General features: G+C 47.3%; 1 protein-coding gene across 1 annotated transcript in view; it reads right to left on the reverse strand.

The window, feature by feature from the left end:
• Positions 1–780: 780 nt before the first annotated feature.
• KDM2B (lysine demethylase 2B) overlaps positions 781–18,940 on the reverse strand; it is a gene marked incomplete at both ends in the record, with an annotated part of 98,890 nt that continues 80,730 nt past the window's right edge. The window contains 11 exon segments of the mRNA XM_079543910.1: positions 781–962; positions 1,306–1,524; positions 2,198–2,359; positions 2,819–2,982; positions 4,362–5,035; positions 6,620–6,638; positions 6,640–6,656; positions 7,648–7,908; positions 8,447–8,533; positions 12,895–13,038; positions 16,613–16,837. Coding sequence (XP_079400036.1) covers positions 781–962; positions 1,306–1,524; positions 2,198–2,359; positions 2,819–2,982; positions 4,362–5,035; positions 6,620–6,638; positions 6,640–6,656; positions 7,648–7,908; positions 8,447–8,533; positions 12,895–13,038; positions 16,613–16,837 — 2,154 coding nt within the window.

Genomic DNA, 18,940 nt, shown 5'->3' on the forward strand with positions numbered 1-18,940 from the left:
GAAAAAAGGTGATTTCTATACAGATAAAACTTGGCAAAGTGTTTTACTTCAACTATAATTTACACCTTATTTCCACAACATGCTTATGTCACTTCTCAAGTATACAAAGCAGGATATAAACTTCCATTAAAACATGCTTTAAGTTGAAAGTATTAACCTACTTTTCCTGACCTGGGCACGTTTGTAGATAGATACTGTCTACGAAGTATAGGTTAAGTTCTCTCCTACCATAAGTAAAGATAAAAATTGGCAATCAAAACCGAAACACTGGTAATGCATTCAAACATTGCATAAATAATTTTTAAACAATTTTTGTACAAAAATAGTTCTGCATAATGTAAGATGTAACAAAACAAAATGTGTTAAGAAGGCAGAAATGCAGTGCGTGGTCCACTTTAATGACACCAACTTTTTTTTTGTTTGTTTGTTTGTTTTAAGAAATGAAAAGCAGAAATCAAATTTACACTACCAAGCACATGCTGTGGTACTTTAAATAACAGTATTCCTTGGAGACCAGTCTTCTTCCGGGTGTGAACAATTATCATCAGTAACAGTCGCCTTATGAATTTGCATAAGAGCCAGTGCAGGACATCCCAGGTAGACTGAATTAGTGGCACAAGTTGAGATCTTAACGTGGGTAGTTTCATGTTGTTCTCGACAAGAGTTGTAAAATCCCATCACGGTATTTTCCAATATTCCAAGTTCCCAATTGAAAATAAAATCCCTACATGTTCTTAGTCCCTTCCCCGCCTCGCCCCAGTATTTACACGTGTCCTTTAACTAACTCAGTTTTTGCAGGAGTTTTTCTTCCACTTGCCCAAACTGAACACTTACTGACATCTCTGCTATGAACTGCTCACAGCCTTCTTTTGTCACTTGCTTGCAGTACCTCAAGTCGATCTGGCAGATGTTTCCACAACGTTTGAAGTAGGACAGGCACTGGTCAGTCACCTTATTGCAGTCTGCAAAAAAAGAGAGAAGGGGACAAAAGTGAAACCCCATTTTCATCTCTGATTTGACCTCCTCAGCCCTTTCCGCTCCTCCTGTGCCACGCCGCCACCAGCTGCCCCCACCAGCCCGCCTGCAGCTCCCGGCTCCCCATGGCGGCTGTGTAACCGAAGGGATGAGGAGGAGGAGATGGGATGAGGAGGATGAACAAAGTGACAATTTGCAGCTCCCAGCAGCTCAGACAGGGCAGGGCCTGGGAGAACAGCGGCTGCAGGATCACCGACTCCAGCAGCAAACAGTGCTGATGGGGAGGGACACCCCCACCCTCCTCCCCTGCCCCGAGTTCGTGCTGCATACCTGATAAATTAATTTCCGTTAATGAATCCCGCGTGGTAGTTCCAACCGCGGTCAGCAGGTTAATAGACTGATCTGTCACGTGGTTACAGTAACTAAGATTGAGTTTGGAGAGCAGAGGCATGTGCCTGATGATCAGCCGCAAAGACGCGTCGGTGATGTCCAGGCCGGCCAAGCGCAGCTCCACGATGTTCCGCAGTTTACTCCGGTTGTCGATCTGACCTGGAAAGCAGAAGCAGCAGCTGAGCCTCGTGCTGTGCTGCAAACATCTGCAAATCTATATGAAATGCACTGTGACACACAACACTGCTGCCCTGAGTTAACTTCAGATGTTTTTGCCTGTCTGTTGCTTTGGAGGGGACATCAGCAGGAACGCTTGCCTATTTTGGATACAGGCACGTGGACAATAACCACCTCCTGATTTAAAAACAAAAGGGACGAAAGTAACTGCAGGGGCCCAGCGGAATTACAGGTCGGGAATAAGCAGTAGGCTGTGCAGTGCATGCCAGAAAGCAGATCTGATTTGCTCAAAATTTCACCTGAGCTGATATCCGGGCGAATGTGGCATGACCCACAGAACTGCTCCTTCCCTGAACTGGAAGAAAGTGTTTCCATACTCTCTAAAGTACACCCGTTGCAGCCTGAAGAGAAGAAAGTCAGACAGAAAACCAGCACAGTGGCTCAGATGACTGTTCAGCAGCCAGAGAACATCACTCATCACCCAGAGGCTTCCAGCGAGGTGCTGCACGTCACTACTTAACCGCCTCACGCGCCAGCAAAGCCCAGAACCCCACCGGTGCTGGCTGCAGGGTTTGCTGCCCATTTCCTCCACGGGGGACCAGCAGCAGAGCATGCTGAGTGCAGATGGGACAGCCCGCGCTCTCCCGCCGGTTACCTGGCCGGTTATCTGTGGGCGGTGACAGGAGGTCTCTCATCTGAGCGTCCTTCAGTCCTTCTGCCCACTGCACGTCCAGAGTTCGGAGTAAAGGGCAGCTGGAACTACAAAGTGCTGACACTGCTATCCATGAGCACCCTGATAACAGCAGGTCTCGGAGACCTGCAGATACAGAAGAGATTGGAGCACACGGCCCATGCGGAGAGGCACCCAGCGATCTGCTCCCAAACACAGGCTGAGCTGAGCCCAGCGCTGCTCCAACACACCCCAATGTTTCGGGGCACGCAGGGACCCTGGGAGCCCCCCACCCAGCCATCCCTCTGCCCTGCACCCAGAACCTCCATTACGGGGGGGGGGGGGGGGAAACAGTCCCCCAGCATCCCCCAGCTGAACCGGTCAGCACAGGCACAGCACTTACTGGCCAACACCTGCCACAAATTAGTTTGCTAGAATGCCAAGCAGTCACAACAAAACTCATTTTAACATACTGATGTTCTGCCCCTATGTATGTACTCCTCCTTTCAGATAGCTGGACCCCTTCACACCCTCCTCACAGATAACAGTTTACATCTAAACTGGTTTGCTAAGATCTGGTGAAGCAGTCAAAAAACCATCGCTTACCTGGCAGTCTGTTGATAAGCCAGCTCAGCTGCTTTTTAGATATATTTGTCCAGCTAAGATCAAGGGTTACAGGCTGTCTCCTAATAATGCCACTAAGCATAAGTGGAGTGATGGATTTACAATGGTTTAAATCTATTTTGGTCCATAATCTTTTGTCACAGCACCTACCCAAAAAGAAAAAAAGTCAACAGCACTTGAATTTGGCACTTGTTTCAATTTCTGCAAGACTTTTAAAAAGCATCACAGAACTATGGGGAGAACGACAGCATTTAACTAAAACTAGCCAAAATAAAGCGAAGTGATGCTGAGGTAAGTGCACCAACAAACAGCGTCACGTAGGTTTGAAGTTTCCTGTCAAGTCTATCTCACAGCGAAGTACGGAATTATTTCTACTGAATTATCACTGCCAACATCATAGGATCCCATTTTAAGTGACCACAGCATTTATTAAAATCTGTCTTGTAGCCTGAAAACAAGCACCTTCCTTCTTATCTTCTGAATAAAAAGAATGGTTTCATGTGCTTCTTGTCCTGATTTCCCCCACACTTTCCCTATGCAAAACAAATTCTGTTCCTGTTATTCCCATGTGCATTTCTGTGCTCTCTTTATGGCTCCCTAAGGGCCACAAGCAACAAATCCGAATGGTTTGCAGTATCCTGCATTTTCCTACATTTTGCATTAGAAAACGCCATACTTAAACTGAAAAATCATCTAACACCTTCTGTGGCACTGAGAAACCCGTGGAGGAAGGGCTCCATGGGCATCGCCTTGCGCCACACTACCAACCTTCCTGTCATTTATCCAGGTTTTGCTACACTGCGCTACTGAGGGGCCTCTGCCATGACTCGCCCATCCATGTGCACATTATGGCTGAATATGAGATGACAGCCAACAAGATACTTTGCTGCGAGTGCACTGAAACTCAGCAATCTGTCCACTAATGCTTTCTGTGGTGGTGCAGTCACTGTCTGTGTCAATTTTTACGCTCTGACACTCTGAGCACAGAACAATGGAGGACTCTTCCACAAGTTCTGCTGATATGGAATCAGCAGATGGGATTGCTCTGCGTGCCCTCTGCAGGGCAACAACCGGGATGGACCTTCTGAGGAGAACACTGAGGACACCAGAAGATCTTCACCGTATCTCAATAGAGATTTAAGAGCTGAACTAAAAAAACAACTGCATCAGCAGCAAGAGCTCCTGGGGGCACAGCGACCCAGGCTCAGCCTGACCCAGACAGCATGTTCTCATGTGTGGGAACACTGCAGTGCCTGAGGACAGAACAGGCTGCTCTGGGCAGCACAGCTGCTGCAGGCTGATGCTCAGACACAGAGCTCTCATCAGAAGCGCTGGCAACTGCTGCTTGTGCGAAAGCACTAAAGACAAGCTGCTTCTTCAGACACTGCCGGGCACCCTCTCTCCTTGGGCTCAGTAGAACTCCAGGGACAACCTGCACACCTCTGTTAGTGCTCAGCCGCCCACCTCCCTTCCGAGCCCATCCCCACCACACACAAGACCCAGCACGGTTTCCCACCCTCCTTACCATCTGTTCCAGGTCTTGCAAACTCTCATACAGATGCACAAGTCTCTATGACTGAGGTAGCTAAAGACAGCCATCCAGACTTCCCTCTGCATCACGTGGGCTGCCCCATCATCCAGGGGGAGCGAGTCCGGAGGGGGGCTGATGGGGGGCGGCCGGATGACGTGCCGCTCCATCTGAATGCATTTGGGAGGAGAGAGCGAGGGCGGGGGCCGGGCGATGCCGCGCGGTGTGCTCCGCAGGCTGGGGATGAGCGGGTGCCTCAGCTCCCGGGGAGTTCCGTTCAACCCTTTGCTGAACCTATGGAGTCTCTCGCTGTTGTTCAAGGCGCGCTTGGGTTCCTCGTTTTCGCTCTCGGGTTCAGATTTGATGGGTTGGTGATTCTCATTGGCAAGGCTGTTCTCGGTTTTTTGGATCTCTTGGTTGAGCTCCTTGCTGAGCTCCTTGCTCAGTTCTTTATTGGGAAGCCGCCTTTTCCGCCTCATCTTGAACTTCTTCTTGTCCCTGGGCTCGGCCCCCTCTGTGCTGGGACCCGCGGTGGGCGAGCTGGATCGCGACTGGTCGCTGTCCTTGGAGCGGGGAGGCGCTTCCGGCAGCTCGTCCTCTGGCTCCTGCTTGAGGCGCCGCAGGGGTTTGAGCAGGGCGCTCCGCTCATCCGAAGCCTTCCACGATCGCCGCTGAAAAGGAAGAGACAAGGGCTGACTACAGGAGCACCCAGCACGTGGCGTTACCCGGAACGCTGCTGCTCTGTGGGGCTGCGGTGCCTGGGAAACAGCTGCCTGCCTGCTCTGGGCCCACCTGCCCCAGCGCCGGGCTGCAGCCACCAGCCAAAGGCATCGAGCTGGAGCGCCACCACAAAGGCAGGGAGCCCAGGATCAGCCCTCCGGACTCCAAGAGTGACAAATGCATTTATTCACCATGCATCACCTTGCAGACTTACGGGCCTTACTCATTACACAGCAGACAGCTTCCATATAGAAGGCAAACAGCATGCTATAGACAGTTCTCTCCCAACGGGCCAGAAGAAACCAGGCTTAGGATGCATTCACTGGGCAAACTTTCAACACTGGCTGACACACATGCATGCCAAATGGCCAAAAGGTCAATTTCTGAAAGCTCCTGAGGTGCAACCACTACTCGCACTGTGGCTGCGCTTCTGCTGTGATGACACCATTCCTGCTGGATGCTCAGAGCCTCGGGTTAAGCACACTCTGGCTGCCCCTTTACATCCTACTGAACTCGGTTCATCTTCTCAGGCTGCCCCACCTCCAGTGCGTGCGGACGGGGAATGCCAGGTGTGACACACTGCCACGCGATGAGCCCGCATGCTGCCACCATCTCTGATGCAAGGTGGGCTCACGGGGCTGGCAGCTTCTTCCCTGCCCTGGTTGCTGCTTGTCAAAGAGAACTGCGCTTCATTCACATTAATCTAAACTTCTGATGCACGCCAGAGAGATACGGAAGAGATGTACGGACCAAAACCAAGGAAGATTTCAAGTCTGATTTGATCGCTATACGCAAGAAAGAAGCTAGCATCTGTTAGAACGAAACAGCCTTAATAAGAAGAGATCAGGCCTGGCAAGGAAAGGTGAGCTGCTGTGAACACACCTGTTCTATCAGAACGCCCGTGTTCTGCAATAAGCTAATTGGATCACATCTGTGGATGTGCTGCTACACCTCGGACTCAGCGCCGAGCAGGGAAAGCTGATCAACCCGTACTTAAACATGTAATAAAGGAAGAGGTCACAGTACGTTAATGACAGGTTAGAAAACAGACAGGAAAATTAGAACATCAGATTACTGTCAGCTTGCAGCATCCTCCACACAGGGCACTGATGAGTGCGTAATTTAAAGGTATCAGAGTTCTGTTATTGCGGCAGATTGTGAGAGAGAAATCAATGCTTGTGCAGGGGGGGCTCCACGCTGTGATGCAGACTGCTGAGGGTATGCGTGGCAGGAGCAAGATTCAGCAAGAGAGCAAAGCATCAGCCCAGAAACTGAATTTTATTCCTTGGGGTCATCAAAACACAGTTTTTGATTGTATTTTAACATGGGACATGAGAAAAAACAGACCCAGACACTGCAGCTAACTCTTCTGAAGCATAAAGGCTTGCACGAGAGAGCGGTTTTTGAGGTGTAAAGGGCATAATAAAAATGTCCGCTCTGACACAAAGATATGAATGATACACTGGCTCACCATTCAGCCCACATGAGAAGGAGTAAAAGGGATGCAGAACATATCTATTATAAAGGCAAAGCACCTTCTTCCCGAAGAGTTTCTTCTTTTCCAAGTTTTAGCTGTTGGAAGAAAGAAAAAGTAAAAGCCCCAGAAGATGACATTTGTTCTGCTGTCTGTTGAAGGTCTGGTGACTCACAGTGCCTTCCTGACGCGCTGGGGGCTTTCACGGAGCAATTCAAGCCATCCATAAACACTCCAGTGAGTCCGCAGGGATGGGAAAAGGAGATCATGGCCAAGAAGCAGATATGCATAACCTGCTGTCACCAATTTTGCTCTCCACCAAAGCAACGACAATCCCTACATTCCCACACTGTGGTGTTCTCTCTGCCAAGACTCAACAGGCAGAGCAACTACCAAGTCCTAGAGAACTGCAGTGCACACAGTACAAGAACTGCCAGCGATCCCAGTTACAAACCATCCGACGTCTACTTGTAAGAGAAGTTGGATCTAAGTCCTCAATTCTACCTCTGGAAGCCAGCATTTCTCTACATCTCAAGTAGAACATTCTGTAATCCACACGGCAATTCAGAGTGTCTCTGCCTGGTCCAAGAGCTCTGACTTTTAAATTCAGGGAAAAGCTGCTACAGTGCTGCTGTGAGCAGCTCCTCCTCTCTGCAGGCTACAGGAGGTGTCATTCCTAAAAGTCCTCTGATCAGTTCTACACATTGTACATCTGTGAATCAGCCACAAAACAAGCAGCCACGCGCCACCAAGTGGCAACAGATGAAAAGGTTTCCATAAAAAAGTGATTTTCACTTTGTTCCTACTCCAAGCATCTTGCAGTGACTTTTTAGTTAAAGTGGGTTTTCCAGCATTTTGAACAAACCAACAGCCACAGCCCAGTGTTGTCAGCCTCTGAATGTCAACCCGAGCTTCACCGTTCAAACTACTGTCCTGTTAGACAAGCAGTTTTCAGGAAGGGAGGTAAAACATCGCAGTTTCTTTTGTAGCAATCTGGGATTTCAAGACGAGGTACAAGCCAGAAGGCAAGAGACATCAGCCCCAACCAGCCCACGCGCATCTGCGTACGTACATAAGGGTTTGTCATACCCGTTTTCTCATAGAGGGTTCCTGGGGTTTCTCAAATTTCCTTTTCCTCCGCAGATGTACTTCGTCTGACTTTCTCCTCAGAATTGAGTCAACTTGAGGCTTTTTGGAATGTTCCTCAGATTTCCGCCTGGGAGTTTCTTCACAGTCCCCTTTCCGTTTTGCAGCATCTGTTACTTCCTTATTGTCTCTGTTCATTTTCTGTTCCTTCAGCAATGAGCCTGGGAGATTTGATGCGTATTTGAATCCTGGTCCGCGCTTTTGCTTGTACGCCAAAGAGACACAAAACACAAACAAACTTTATATCTTATGCCTTTCTCAGCTATTTATGTACGTTGCCTCCAGCACTGGTGGGTTGATCACTTTGTAACAGACAAAATCATTAACATGGAGTTACAGTAGAAGCAGTTTCAACCTTTAAGAAGTTTTTATGCACACTGGCAGCCTCTCGCTTTACAAAAGAAAACAAAAAAAAGCTTCCCTAATTCCAATAGACACTTCAGGTTTCGCATGACCTTTTTTCTTTCCTTTTTACACAATCCAAAGAGTTATCTTAGAATTTAGCATGCAGCAATGCACAGAACTAACCTAAACACTCTCCAGGTTTTGGGTGAGGTGTTAGTGCGTGGAAGAAAAATAAAAGATGATTAGGGAACAGAAAGCCAACAGCTTATTTCCTTTGACTCAACTGAATTGAACACAAAAACAAAAGCGGTACTGGGCAAAATTATACCTACAAGCCAGAGGGAACGTTTGAGATCTTGTATTTCATTCCAGCACCACTTATCCCCATTAAACTCACTTTTCCAGTTTTCCCTGCATGGTTGCACTTTGGACACTCCCAGCAGTTCGGCAGCTCGTCGTTAACCACACCATCTGATTCCTTCACCTGGTGAAAGAGAGGCACAACTCAATTCACAGACAAGCTCAAAGAAGCTGCAGAAGTCTACAGGTAGACCACTCAGAGGCACTTCTCACAGCTCTGCGTTTTCTCTGATCCATTGCTGCCCTCCCAAGAGCCCCAGGAAAGAAACCCGGCTCCCTGCAGGAGCAGAGCACACCCCACAGGATCACCCTCAATATAACATCCATGGGAGGAATGTGTGGTGGCCAACCTGGTCCTTGATAAAGGCTTTGGGTCTGGGCTTTGTGTGAAGGTCAGGGACAATCCCAATTACTGCAGGGCACATTCTGCTCTTACAAAAATGATAAGGAAAGAAGCCACCTGCCGTCCCGACTGTAACCATGCCATCTCCAAACGTCCTCCCACACCCCTGATCTGAAAAGCCATTTCCCTCCCCGAAGTGAGGCACAGCCTGCTGCCTCAATAGGAAGGGATTTTTCCCATACGCACATTCTCATACATTAATACTGTTGGGCATTTTTAGAAGCAGAGCACCCTGCACTGTAATCAAGTGTGCCTTACAATATTTTTCTTTACGGCTCAGAGTGAGCAGCCCCGTGAGCACAGCCCCCAGGTTCACGTGCCAGCAGAACGCTGGCTGCCAAGCCAGCTGGAGAACAGCAAACTTCTATTCAGAGGTCCAGGCAAATGAAAACATTCTCAGGGCTTCTGACACCCACAGCTAGCGTAAGGAAGAGAAGTGCTTACTGCTTTGCTGCCTCTGAGAGACTGTGACATTCTGCTCTTTGAAAAACGCCCATTTGGTGTTGTCACATCACAAGGAAAGCACAGCCCTGCCCCACAAGCTCCTGCTTCCTGAACTTCTGCAGAGGAGCCCTCATTACATTCCAGACAGGAGAAAGGTGTTTCTGAAAAGCAGTTCCCTTGAATGAAGGAACAGTAGAGCTAAGCTAAAAAGCAGCCTCCACACAAAGACATAAGCTCACTGATGGCACGTTCGCATCTTAAGGATTAGTTACGTGGTGTTCAAGAGGTGTCTGGATGAGGTGCTACGAGATATGGTTCAGTAGCTTAGTGGGTAGTAATGGTGACAGGTTGGACTAGATGATCTTGCAGAATCACAAGGTTGGAAAGGACCTATGATTCTATGATTTAGGCAAAAGCCTCAAGGAAAAAAGAAAACATTTTATTACTGTAGTAGCACGGTTCTGCTGTCTGCAGTCAAGATGAACAGCTGGGCATTGGCATCAGCAGTACAGTAGCAGGAGCCGGCTGCTGGAACAGGCAAGGGCAGAGCTCTGCAGATTTTTCTTGTTTCTGAAGCATTTCCTCCTCCCAGCTCAGTGAAAACGTGTGAGCTGTGCAGGAGCAAGCCCTGGGATTTAGGGAACTGCTTCCTCCAGAACTGAGCCAGACAGCAGCCATTCGAGTTTCACCATCCAGCAGGAGTGATGACATGTCAGCCTTTCTCAGCAAGTCTTTGGGAGTTAATAAACGAGTAAATGAAGTGGGCAGAATTTAAATACTGGTTTTATCACAACTGTGTGCCTTTGAACCTTCTTTCCCATGGTAGGTGTAAGATACTCCAGGAGCTGTTGTATACATCTCTGCCTCAGGGGAGCAATTCCTGGCTCAAGCCCAAGTTGGGAACAAGTTATTTCCCGCACTGAATACAGAACAAATGCTACCAAAGGGAAAGCATTACAGCTCCGTCCCTTCTGAGGAGTTTAAGGAACTGAACAGATGTGAGGAACTGTAAGCAAACTAATTAGACACAAACAAACCTGCCACTGAATCCGTCCCAAGCCTTCTAGGCTGGGTGGGAGCCAGTTCTGCATGTTTGCTACCAGCAGCAGGTGGGCGTCTGAGCCACGGTGGGAGGCACCTCCACTGCATGCCTGCAGCACCAGGCAGCCATTCACAGCCTGAACACAAGACTGAGTCAGAGAATACAGAGACCCCAGGAGCCAATCTGTTATCAGCAGGTGAGAGCTGTGAGTCCTGACAGTGCAGAGGCTGAAGTAATGCAGGTAGAAACACACCTGGTCTGAAGACAGTGGCAGAAAAGCAGCTGTGCTGGAGGAGGACTTTGTTTTCTCAGTTATTTATTTTTGCTGTTCTGTCAATGCACCTAGAATACTCCCTCATTTCTATCAGTCTCACTCTATCTACCAAAGAACAGGATTCTTATGAAGAAAAATTCTTCTTAAAAAAACTGCATCAGATCCTGCATTTGGTCGCCTGTGCAACTAAGGATCTGACTCACAGCAAGAAAAATCCATCAATACTGGTTCAATACAAATGCCCTGCAACAGTAAAAGACAATATCCCTCTGAAAATCTCAGCAGCTCCCTCTGAAAGCAACACTGGGCTTATGAAAGGCTTGCCAAGATGATTTTCTCAAGGAACTATTCAGAAGAAAGAAGCTGGACAGTCAGCCCTTAGCAATGCCATTCAAGACTCCCCTGAAGCCAGGTCAGCTCTTAGGCAATGGCAGAGGACAGACCTATCAGATGCCCTACGAGGTCATCTTCTGCTGTTTCATGCAGAAAACTCACTGGTCAAACGGTGAAGCTGGAAGAGGATGAGCTCCAAACCAGACACACACAGCCCTGCAGTGCCCGAGATCACACGTGCCAGATGCCTGCTGGAGATGAAGCCATGGCTGACACGTGGCGCTGCCTGAGCAAGACAGGATGGGACCTCCTCTTGGTGCACAACCCTGGGCTGCATCTGTTTCCAAAGGTGTTTTCCATGCAGGCTGATGGCTCGGCCCATACCAGGGCTCAAGCACCTCATAAACAGGGCATCCCTTTGTCCCACAGACAACTATGGAGCCTGGCAATAAGCAGCAATGAGGGAACCAAGGAAGAGATTCTGTTCTTCTTTTGTGCTTCTCCACACAGTCTCCTCTCATCTTCTAAAATGATGATTCTGAAATCCTCCTGCTGCCCTTTTGTTTCTGTAAATAATCAATAGTTATCCACCCATTCCAGCTCAGCAGATGCACTGAGAAACTGAAGTAAAAGACACACACAGCACACTGCTAATCTCCCATTATTTTTCAGAAATATTTCAAGCAACTTTGTGCTCCTTGTTACCAAAGCAGTACTCAGAACATCTTTTATAAGCATAAAAGAACAAACGGCCCCTGCCTGACTTCACAGGTCTGACCCACATCCTGTGCAAATGGTCCCAGACGTGGGACAGTGAGAGGAAGCCATACTTCAGCTGTCACCAAACAGTGACCCTGTCCTCAGGACCTGAATACGAGGCATTGCTGGCACTGCCAGAAAGGAAGAGGAGTGCAGGGCACTTGGGGGAAGGAACAGAAGAGCAGCAGCTGCAAGACAGAACTGAGGTTCCTCTGGAAATGAGCTCCTCCTTCCCTTGCTTCTTCAGCCTTTGAAGCCTTACTTTATGCAGAGCCAAGCACACCAAGCTCCTGTTCAGAGCCCATCTGTGGCAGGAGCTGCAGGTACCCCACTCTTCAGGGCAATTCTGGCTTGCCAGCTACCTGCTTTCTGCTCCAGCAAGTCACACACATCCCTCAGTGCAACACGGCATACAGCACAGAAGCAGTGAAAGGCCGGGACAGCATCACCCCAGGCCTGCATAAGGAACACATCTCCATGCCCAGAGGGACCAAGGGCTGCTTTCTAGGGCATGGTACATCAGAATACATTTGCTAAGGCAAAATCACTTCAACCATAAACAAATCAGCAACAGAGAACGACTGAGCAGCCAAGACACAACCAGTTTTGGAGAAAGCAGGCTTCTAAGTGCTCAGACACAGGGATGTGCCCAAAAATACACTTCTGTTACCAACCAAGAGAATAGTTGTTCACAATACTCCATTCAGCCTGAAACTTGCCCAGTTTGCTCTCTAGAGCTGCAGTCTTCCTACTGCAATGTCTGCTCCCACCCTTAAGGCCAGCTGCCACTAAAAGGCATATCTGTGCCTGGACAAACACAAACAGCAAACCACTCATTTGTACTCTGCTGATACAGGGCTGCAAATAAGTCATCCAAAGCTACAGGTAGATTTTTCTGTCCTCTGGAGCTTGCCAACTGAGATGCCTTACTTCCTTACACTCCCTTAGACAAGAAGCAATAAATAAATGAAATAAACCACAAACATACACCCACATGTTGCTGCCTTGCTTTGAGCAGGCTGGTCACATCAGAAGAGAGGACCCTCCTTCAGACAGGACCGTTCACACCACAGCTATCCGTCCTGTTTCTCACACCAACTCTGGGTTCATGTAGTTCCCAAAGGTGAAAATGTGAAAATTTCTTAATTTCTGTGCCCTACTTCTACATTCAGGTGGTATCTAATCTTTCTGTTTATTTGTTTCCAACAGGTATTTCATCCTTTCACTCACCTTAAGGCATCCTGGGTGTATTATTTCATTACAAATGGAGCATTCCATTAGCATGAGATTAAACTTGCTCTCCTCCTCTTCCACAGTGTCCTCTTTCCCAGCTTCTCCACACACCAGACATACAGCAGTATGAGGCAACACCGGCTGTTTACACATATCAGAAGGAAGTCTTGATCAGGGCACATAAGACACATGGGAACAGAAGAATTCAAAATGCATTTACAGTATTTTCATTCCAAAGGGAAGATAAACAGGGCTTAATTGTGCAAACTGCTGAAGGCTCCATCCCAGCAGATCAACAAAGGCGAGAAAAACTGGTAACAACTGGGGCTGGATACCCAGAGCAAGCACCACAGGACATGTTCAGGGAATGAAAGTGCCCTTCCTGCAGCAGCAGGAGTCCATGGGGAATTGCAAGGATGAAAATGACTTTCTTTTTTTTTTTTTTCCCAAGGTCTCTTTAATCTGTGAGCTGACAGACATTGGCACAAGAGTCACTTTACTACAGTACAATGGGAGGGGAAAGAAGCAACCTAGAACATCACTATTCACATCCACTAAGCTTCACAATCTAACAATTTGGCAGCTCCCCTGTTTTACAAGCAGGGCAGACAGATGTTATGGGACCCATCCAGCCCTCATGGCAAGCCTACAACAGGACTAAGAACAGATCTTTTGCTGACTGACAGTCTATTATAGGAGGCCCTGGTCCAAATGAGAGCAGTGCAGAAAGCACTGTGCAGACACTTAAAAAGAGGGTTTCTCTGCCCAAAGTGCCACAACTGCAGTTATTTTCTGTCCTTTGCTGAGGGAGAAAGGGAATGGCAGCGTATCATATATCCATCACCTATGTCAAAGCACTGAATGCCAGTCTAATTAAAAAGCTACCTTTATGACAGTGGGAACATACTTCTAGTTTGCCACAGTAAGGTACAAGACTCCTTACAAGAAATAAAAGGAAGACCCTCACAAGAAGCTGGCCATAATGTGAATTATACTGATAAGGATGCCAACTTAACTATCAAGTAGCCAGATGCACAGGTGTGGCTTTTCATGGCAAGGATCTCTCACTGAAGGAGTGAATAAAGTCTGCAAGTGAAACACTGCACACTGAATCAAATTTATGTAGCAACAATTCACCCTTCAGGAAGTTTGAGACAGAGAAAAGAAACCATGCTAAGCCATCATAGAGCACAGTGTGCTGCCCCAAGTCCCAGCGTCAGACACAAGCTATGGCAATACTTTCTGCTTTCTCATGTCAGTACTTACCCACGCTCCATTTTAACAGCATTCAGCCAATGCTATTAAATTCCCAACCCTCCTCCACACACACAGTAGGAATCCCCAGGATTCCATTCCACTGGCAGGTAAAGCAGAACAAAACCAAGGCACCCAGAGCTGGGACGGCTCTGTCCACTTGTTCTGTCCGATCTCCCACACGACAACCATCTACAACTGCACACAAGGAACAAACATCCCAGCAACAGCACGATTAGTCTTGCTGGAAGCAAGGGCGTGTAGGGAATCTCTTTGTGCCCCAATTAGCCGTGTCCCACTGACAGACTGGAGCAGAAGCTCTGCTATTATAGCCTAGCTTCCCAGCAGAGCCCCCACACTCCCTTCAGACAGCCTCAAGTGCCCCTGGCACGCCTGCTTCCCTTCTTGATTCAACTAGTGATGCAGAGGAGTTTCCTGTTCTCTGAATGGCAGTACAGGCTCTCTTAAAACTTTGGAGTTTAATGAAAGTCTGTGCCTAGTTAATATTGTCAGTGTTATTAACCAGAGGAAAGCACAATCCCAGAACTGTGGAGATCATTACTTTCACAGAGCCTTGCTTTGGTGGCTTCTTTTAGCTGGAAGCTGTTGGACGTGCACCACAATATATTACTACTGTGATTATTAGACAACATAATGAACAAGAGTAAAGACAACAGGATTGCTCATAGAAATGTAAGGTACTGTACTGTACAACAGTTCAACTCGTTATTTTTCTACCCTTTTGCTGTTCTAAGAAAGTCTGCAACATTCCCACTGTTTCTCCAAGGAGGACTCGCAAAGAACAGAGAGACCTCCTGAGCACATGCAAGGGTGGGACAAAGAATCAAAGCACCCTGGCTACTAAGTTCTGTGCTGCAAACACAACTCCTGGAAATAAAACGGCAGATATCAAGCAAAAAAGAAAAATATTTTTTCGTAAGAAGAGAGAGGAAGATGAGAACCAAGTTCATCTCCTCCAAAAAGCTCAGCATGCGTGTGAAGATTCAAACACCTTCCTACGAAAACTTGCTCCATCAGTCAGGACAAGGCAGCGTGCTGCAGCCCTAACGTAATCTCCAAACTAAAAAGGCAGCACGATTTCTCTATTTCTTCCCCTGGAGAATAATAAATTCTTCATCCACGCTGTTCAATTCATGCCACACTCCAGGAAATCAAGTGTTCAAAGAAAAGACACTTGAGCTGCAAAAGCACTCTGTGGAAAGGTAGATATTCTATGTACTTTACTAAAAGATCCAGGAGAGCCAAATCCAATCCTCTATCAAGAGCACTGCATGGCTTGGCACAGGACATGGTGTGAGTAACCACGAGTACCTACTGGAAACCCTAGGTGCTTACCAGTTTTTAAAACCCGACCCAAGCCATTTACTGCCACCATTTTAGTTTCTTCAGCAGAATTAAATTTAAAAAAAAAAAAAAAAAAGTGAAAGTAACCATAACAAGACTAAATTGAGAGAAATCAGCATAGCTTGCATATAGCATAGCATTTCAGTTATGAATGCACAACATTGCTTTCCTTAAAAACAAACAAAAAACCCACCTCCAACAACACTACAAATAAGACCTTTCTGAAGAATTAAGGGAAAAGCTAACGTCAATTTTTCCCCTTGCTTGAGACCACTGTGGACAAAAAGCCCAAGGAGAAGCTCAGTGAGAGTCGATACGAAAGCAATGATTCAGAACCTCATGGAAGACTAACCTGTCAATATGTGTTAAATACAAAGCTCTCTCTTATGACTCGAGAATCTTCTGGGCGATATATCACAGTAGCTCAGGAAAGTGTCTCTGACTACCTGCTAGCCCTGTTCTGATGCTCAGCATCTCCCAGCAGCCCCATCCAGCCCCTGAGGGAGAAAGGATGCCAGGCTACCTGGCTCTCTGGCACTTCTCCATCAAAACCTCACATACACGCACGTAAGTGGAAATGAATCGAAATTCACATCCCAAGTAGCCTGTGGCCACCAATGACAAAGTCTTGTAGGATGCCAGTCAAAGATTTCTCCATATCTTAAAGGAGTTAAGCAGCTAAGATGGTAAAGACCATTGCAAGGCACTGCAAGAATCTCAGAGGCCCAAACCAAAAAGGCCTCTTCTCCTTTTAATGAGAGCTTCACACTCCTCCCCTCCCCCCCCAAATCCCAGAATCTCAGAGCGAATGAGTGCCAATTTCTGGTTTACTGATTATAACCACATCAACCTTCCATATTACTGAGAATGGAAGCCACGTAAGTACATTTTAGGAGTGCTATGGTTTGAAACTTCGGGATAAATCAAAAGTGATGGGAAGAAGAGATCATCTGAACTGCAGGGGTGCAAATTACACTGTTTTACCCAACGCACTTCAGAAACTTCACAGTAAATAGCTCTCAATTCCACACCTTGTCACCAGATGCCAACACAAGAAAGAAATCTCCAGAAGAACTGTAGCAAGAGGTTTACTTACTGCGATACACTGCCTCATAATGCAGGACTGTTTCATCCTGCCAGGCCCCCCAAACTTCTTCATGTCTTTGCAGAAGTGACACTCGCCACACTCTGTCCGCAGGCACGCCTCGCACTTGCGGCATCGCGTCCTCCTGCGGCGTGCCCCGGCCGTGCTCCGGTTAGCTGCGAGCTTCACCGCAGAGGCAGCGCCCAGCTTCCCTTTGGGCCGTCCGACCGCCCTGTTCTGAAAGAGCCAGACACACGAGGTTAACTCACGTCCCACTTACCATCTAAACAGCAGAAATTCCTTCAATGGGAGCTGTATGCATCTTAGATGTAAAACTGACAGATGTATCAAATATACACAGATGGCTAATGCCCAGCAGATGCATACAATCATTCTTACAGCTAAGGAATTCCATTACCTTTTGAGGAAAAGATGCATTGTAAAAAAAAGACAAAGAAATCGAGGCTCCAGGGAGAGATGCCAAACCTAACGCAAGCCCAATTCAACAGGAGGGCACTGACTATGCACAAGTCAACGCAGGACCGAGTCCCACATGACACACTTGGCTTAGGTCAAAGACGTAATCTGTGCCATGGCTGAGCTCGGCGCTGCGAGCTCCTAGGACTGTGCTCAGGTTAGCCACAAGGTTTGCTTTCCTCCTTCAGATATGGAAGAGCCCAAGGAGACAGCAAAAGTAATTATGAGGCTAGATATGGCAGGGCAATGTTCAGCAACAGTAGCTCAAGTCACATCAACCTCCCTAATGGAAAGGGAAAGTATGAGCTACTGCCAAATGGCGAGGTAGGAAATAAAACACAAATACTACAAAAGCCTTCCAAAATAGCTTCCCTCATATCCAATACCAGCAAGTGCTCCAAGCCAGAATACTAACTGATGCTGTGCAAAAAGGGCATCCCAGGTCTGGAATTCAATGACTTTTATGGTAGAAATTAAAGGAACCCAACAAGATTTTAAACGATTAGGTTAACTGCAACAGATTCACTCTACTTATCTAATTTTCACGTTCTAATAAGAAATCCCTGTTAAGCATAAGAACATACATCCCAAGTCAAATATCCCTAACAAAGTCACTGTCTGAAGGTAATTACACACAGACTGGCTTGGCTCATCCTTAGCACTGACAGCTTTCGCCATAAAGATGACAAAAACAGGCCCACAAAGCTCATCTGTGCTGTCCTGCCACACCTTTCTCACTTTCTGCGCATCTCAGCACACACAGCACAATCTAAGCAGTTTCACTTTCTGTTTGTGCTGCATTCTGGGCGATCACTGAGGTGGGACGAGGTGGAAGGAGGTGGACCGTAGGAAGCCAGGCGGAATTTCCACTGCAGCTTTTAAAAGAGCCAGGAAAACATTCTACCTGCTGCTGCGAAAGCTTCCCGAAGTGTCCTACTATACACTAACCCTGCCCACTGTAACTGAGGTGGGAGAAAAAACTGCTCAGCTGCTGCCAACGTTACACAGATTTCTACAAGTTTTAATTGCACTCCTCCAGAACAAGCTGGATCCCGCTGTGCTGTGTGAACACACAGAGGTGTAGCTTCCCATAGGAAACTGCAAGAGACACACAGATTTCAGATCAATTTCAGACACTCTAAAGAATAAATATTTGCCTTTTAGACCAACATCGCTGCCTCTCAAGGATAAAGTCAGTGCTGGCAGGACTGGCTTAGCACCTAGATAAGAGATAATTTCCTTCCTCAGCATGAATCACCCCTCCGCTGTCTCTATTAGAGCCTCCACTGGCAAAGGAAATGAGAAAAACGAACCAAAGGGAGTAAGTTAAACTGAAATACACACAACAACCCAGGCAGCTCCTCTTCATCAACCGCATGCAGATGACTCTGTGAGTCCTTGACTCCTTCCCACTAGGTCTAAACACAATTTTTTTTAAAGCAACAAATACCACTTACAACGCCATCAGAATGGGCTTTTTCAAATGCAATCTCTCTCAAGGAAAATTCAGACTTAGTGCCCTCCCCATGAGAAAGGCAATGCCTGGCACAAGCACTGCACCACAGCACCAAGAGCCCAGACCTAATTGCGAGGACTGCATCTTAAGCACCAAGTCAGAGGGAAGACGCAAGTGGTAAAAAGGCATTGCTTGAAGGTGGAATTTGAGATTCCCGATTAAAACATAAAAACAAAATAAAAAAGCAGGAAGGCAAAGGTATAAAAACAAGCCTGAAGCCAAAGCACAACTCAGATTTCCTTATAAACCACCACACAGCAGAAAGCAGGCAGGCAGATCTCTGCCTCACTCCATGGAACACACCTATCCAGCCCTTTTCATCGCTCATCAGGAAACACCAACAACTG

This window comes from Tetrao urogallus (assembly GCF_951394365.1).
Source record: "Tetrao urogallus genome assembly, chromosome: 17".
Classification (NCBI taxonomy): domain Eukaryota; kingdom Metazoa; phylum Chordata; class Aves; order Galliformes; family Phasianidae; genus Tetrao; species Tetrao urogallus.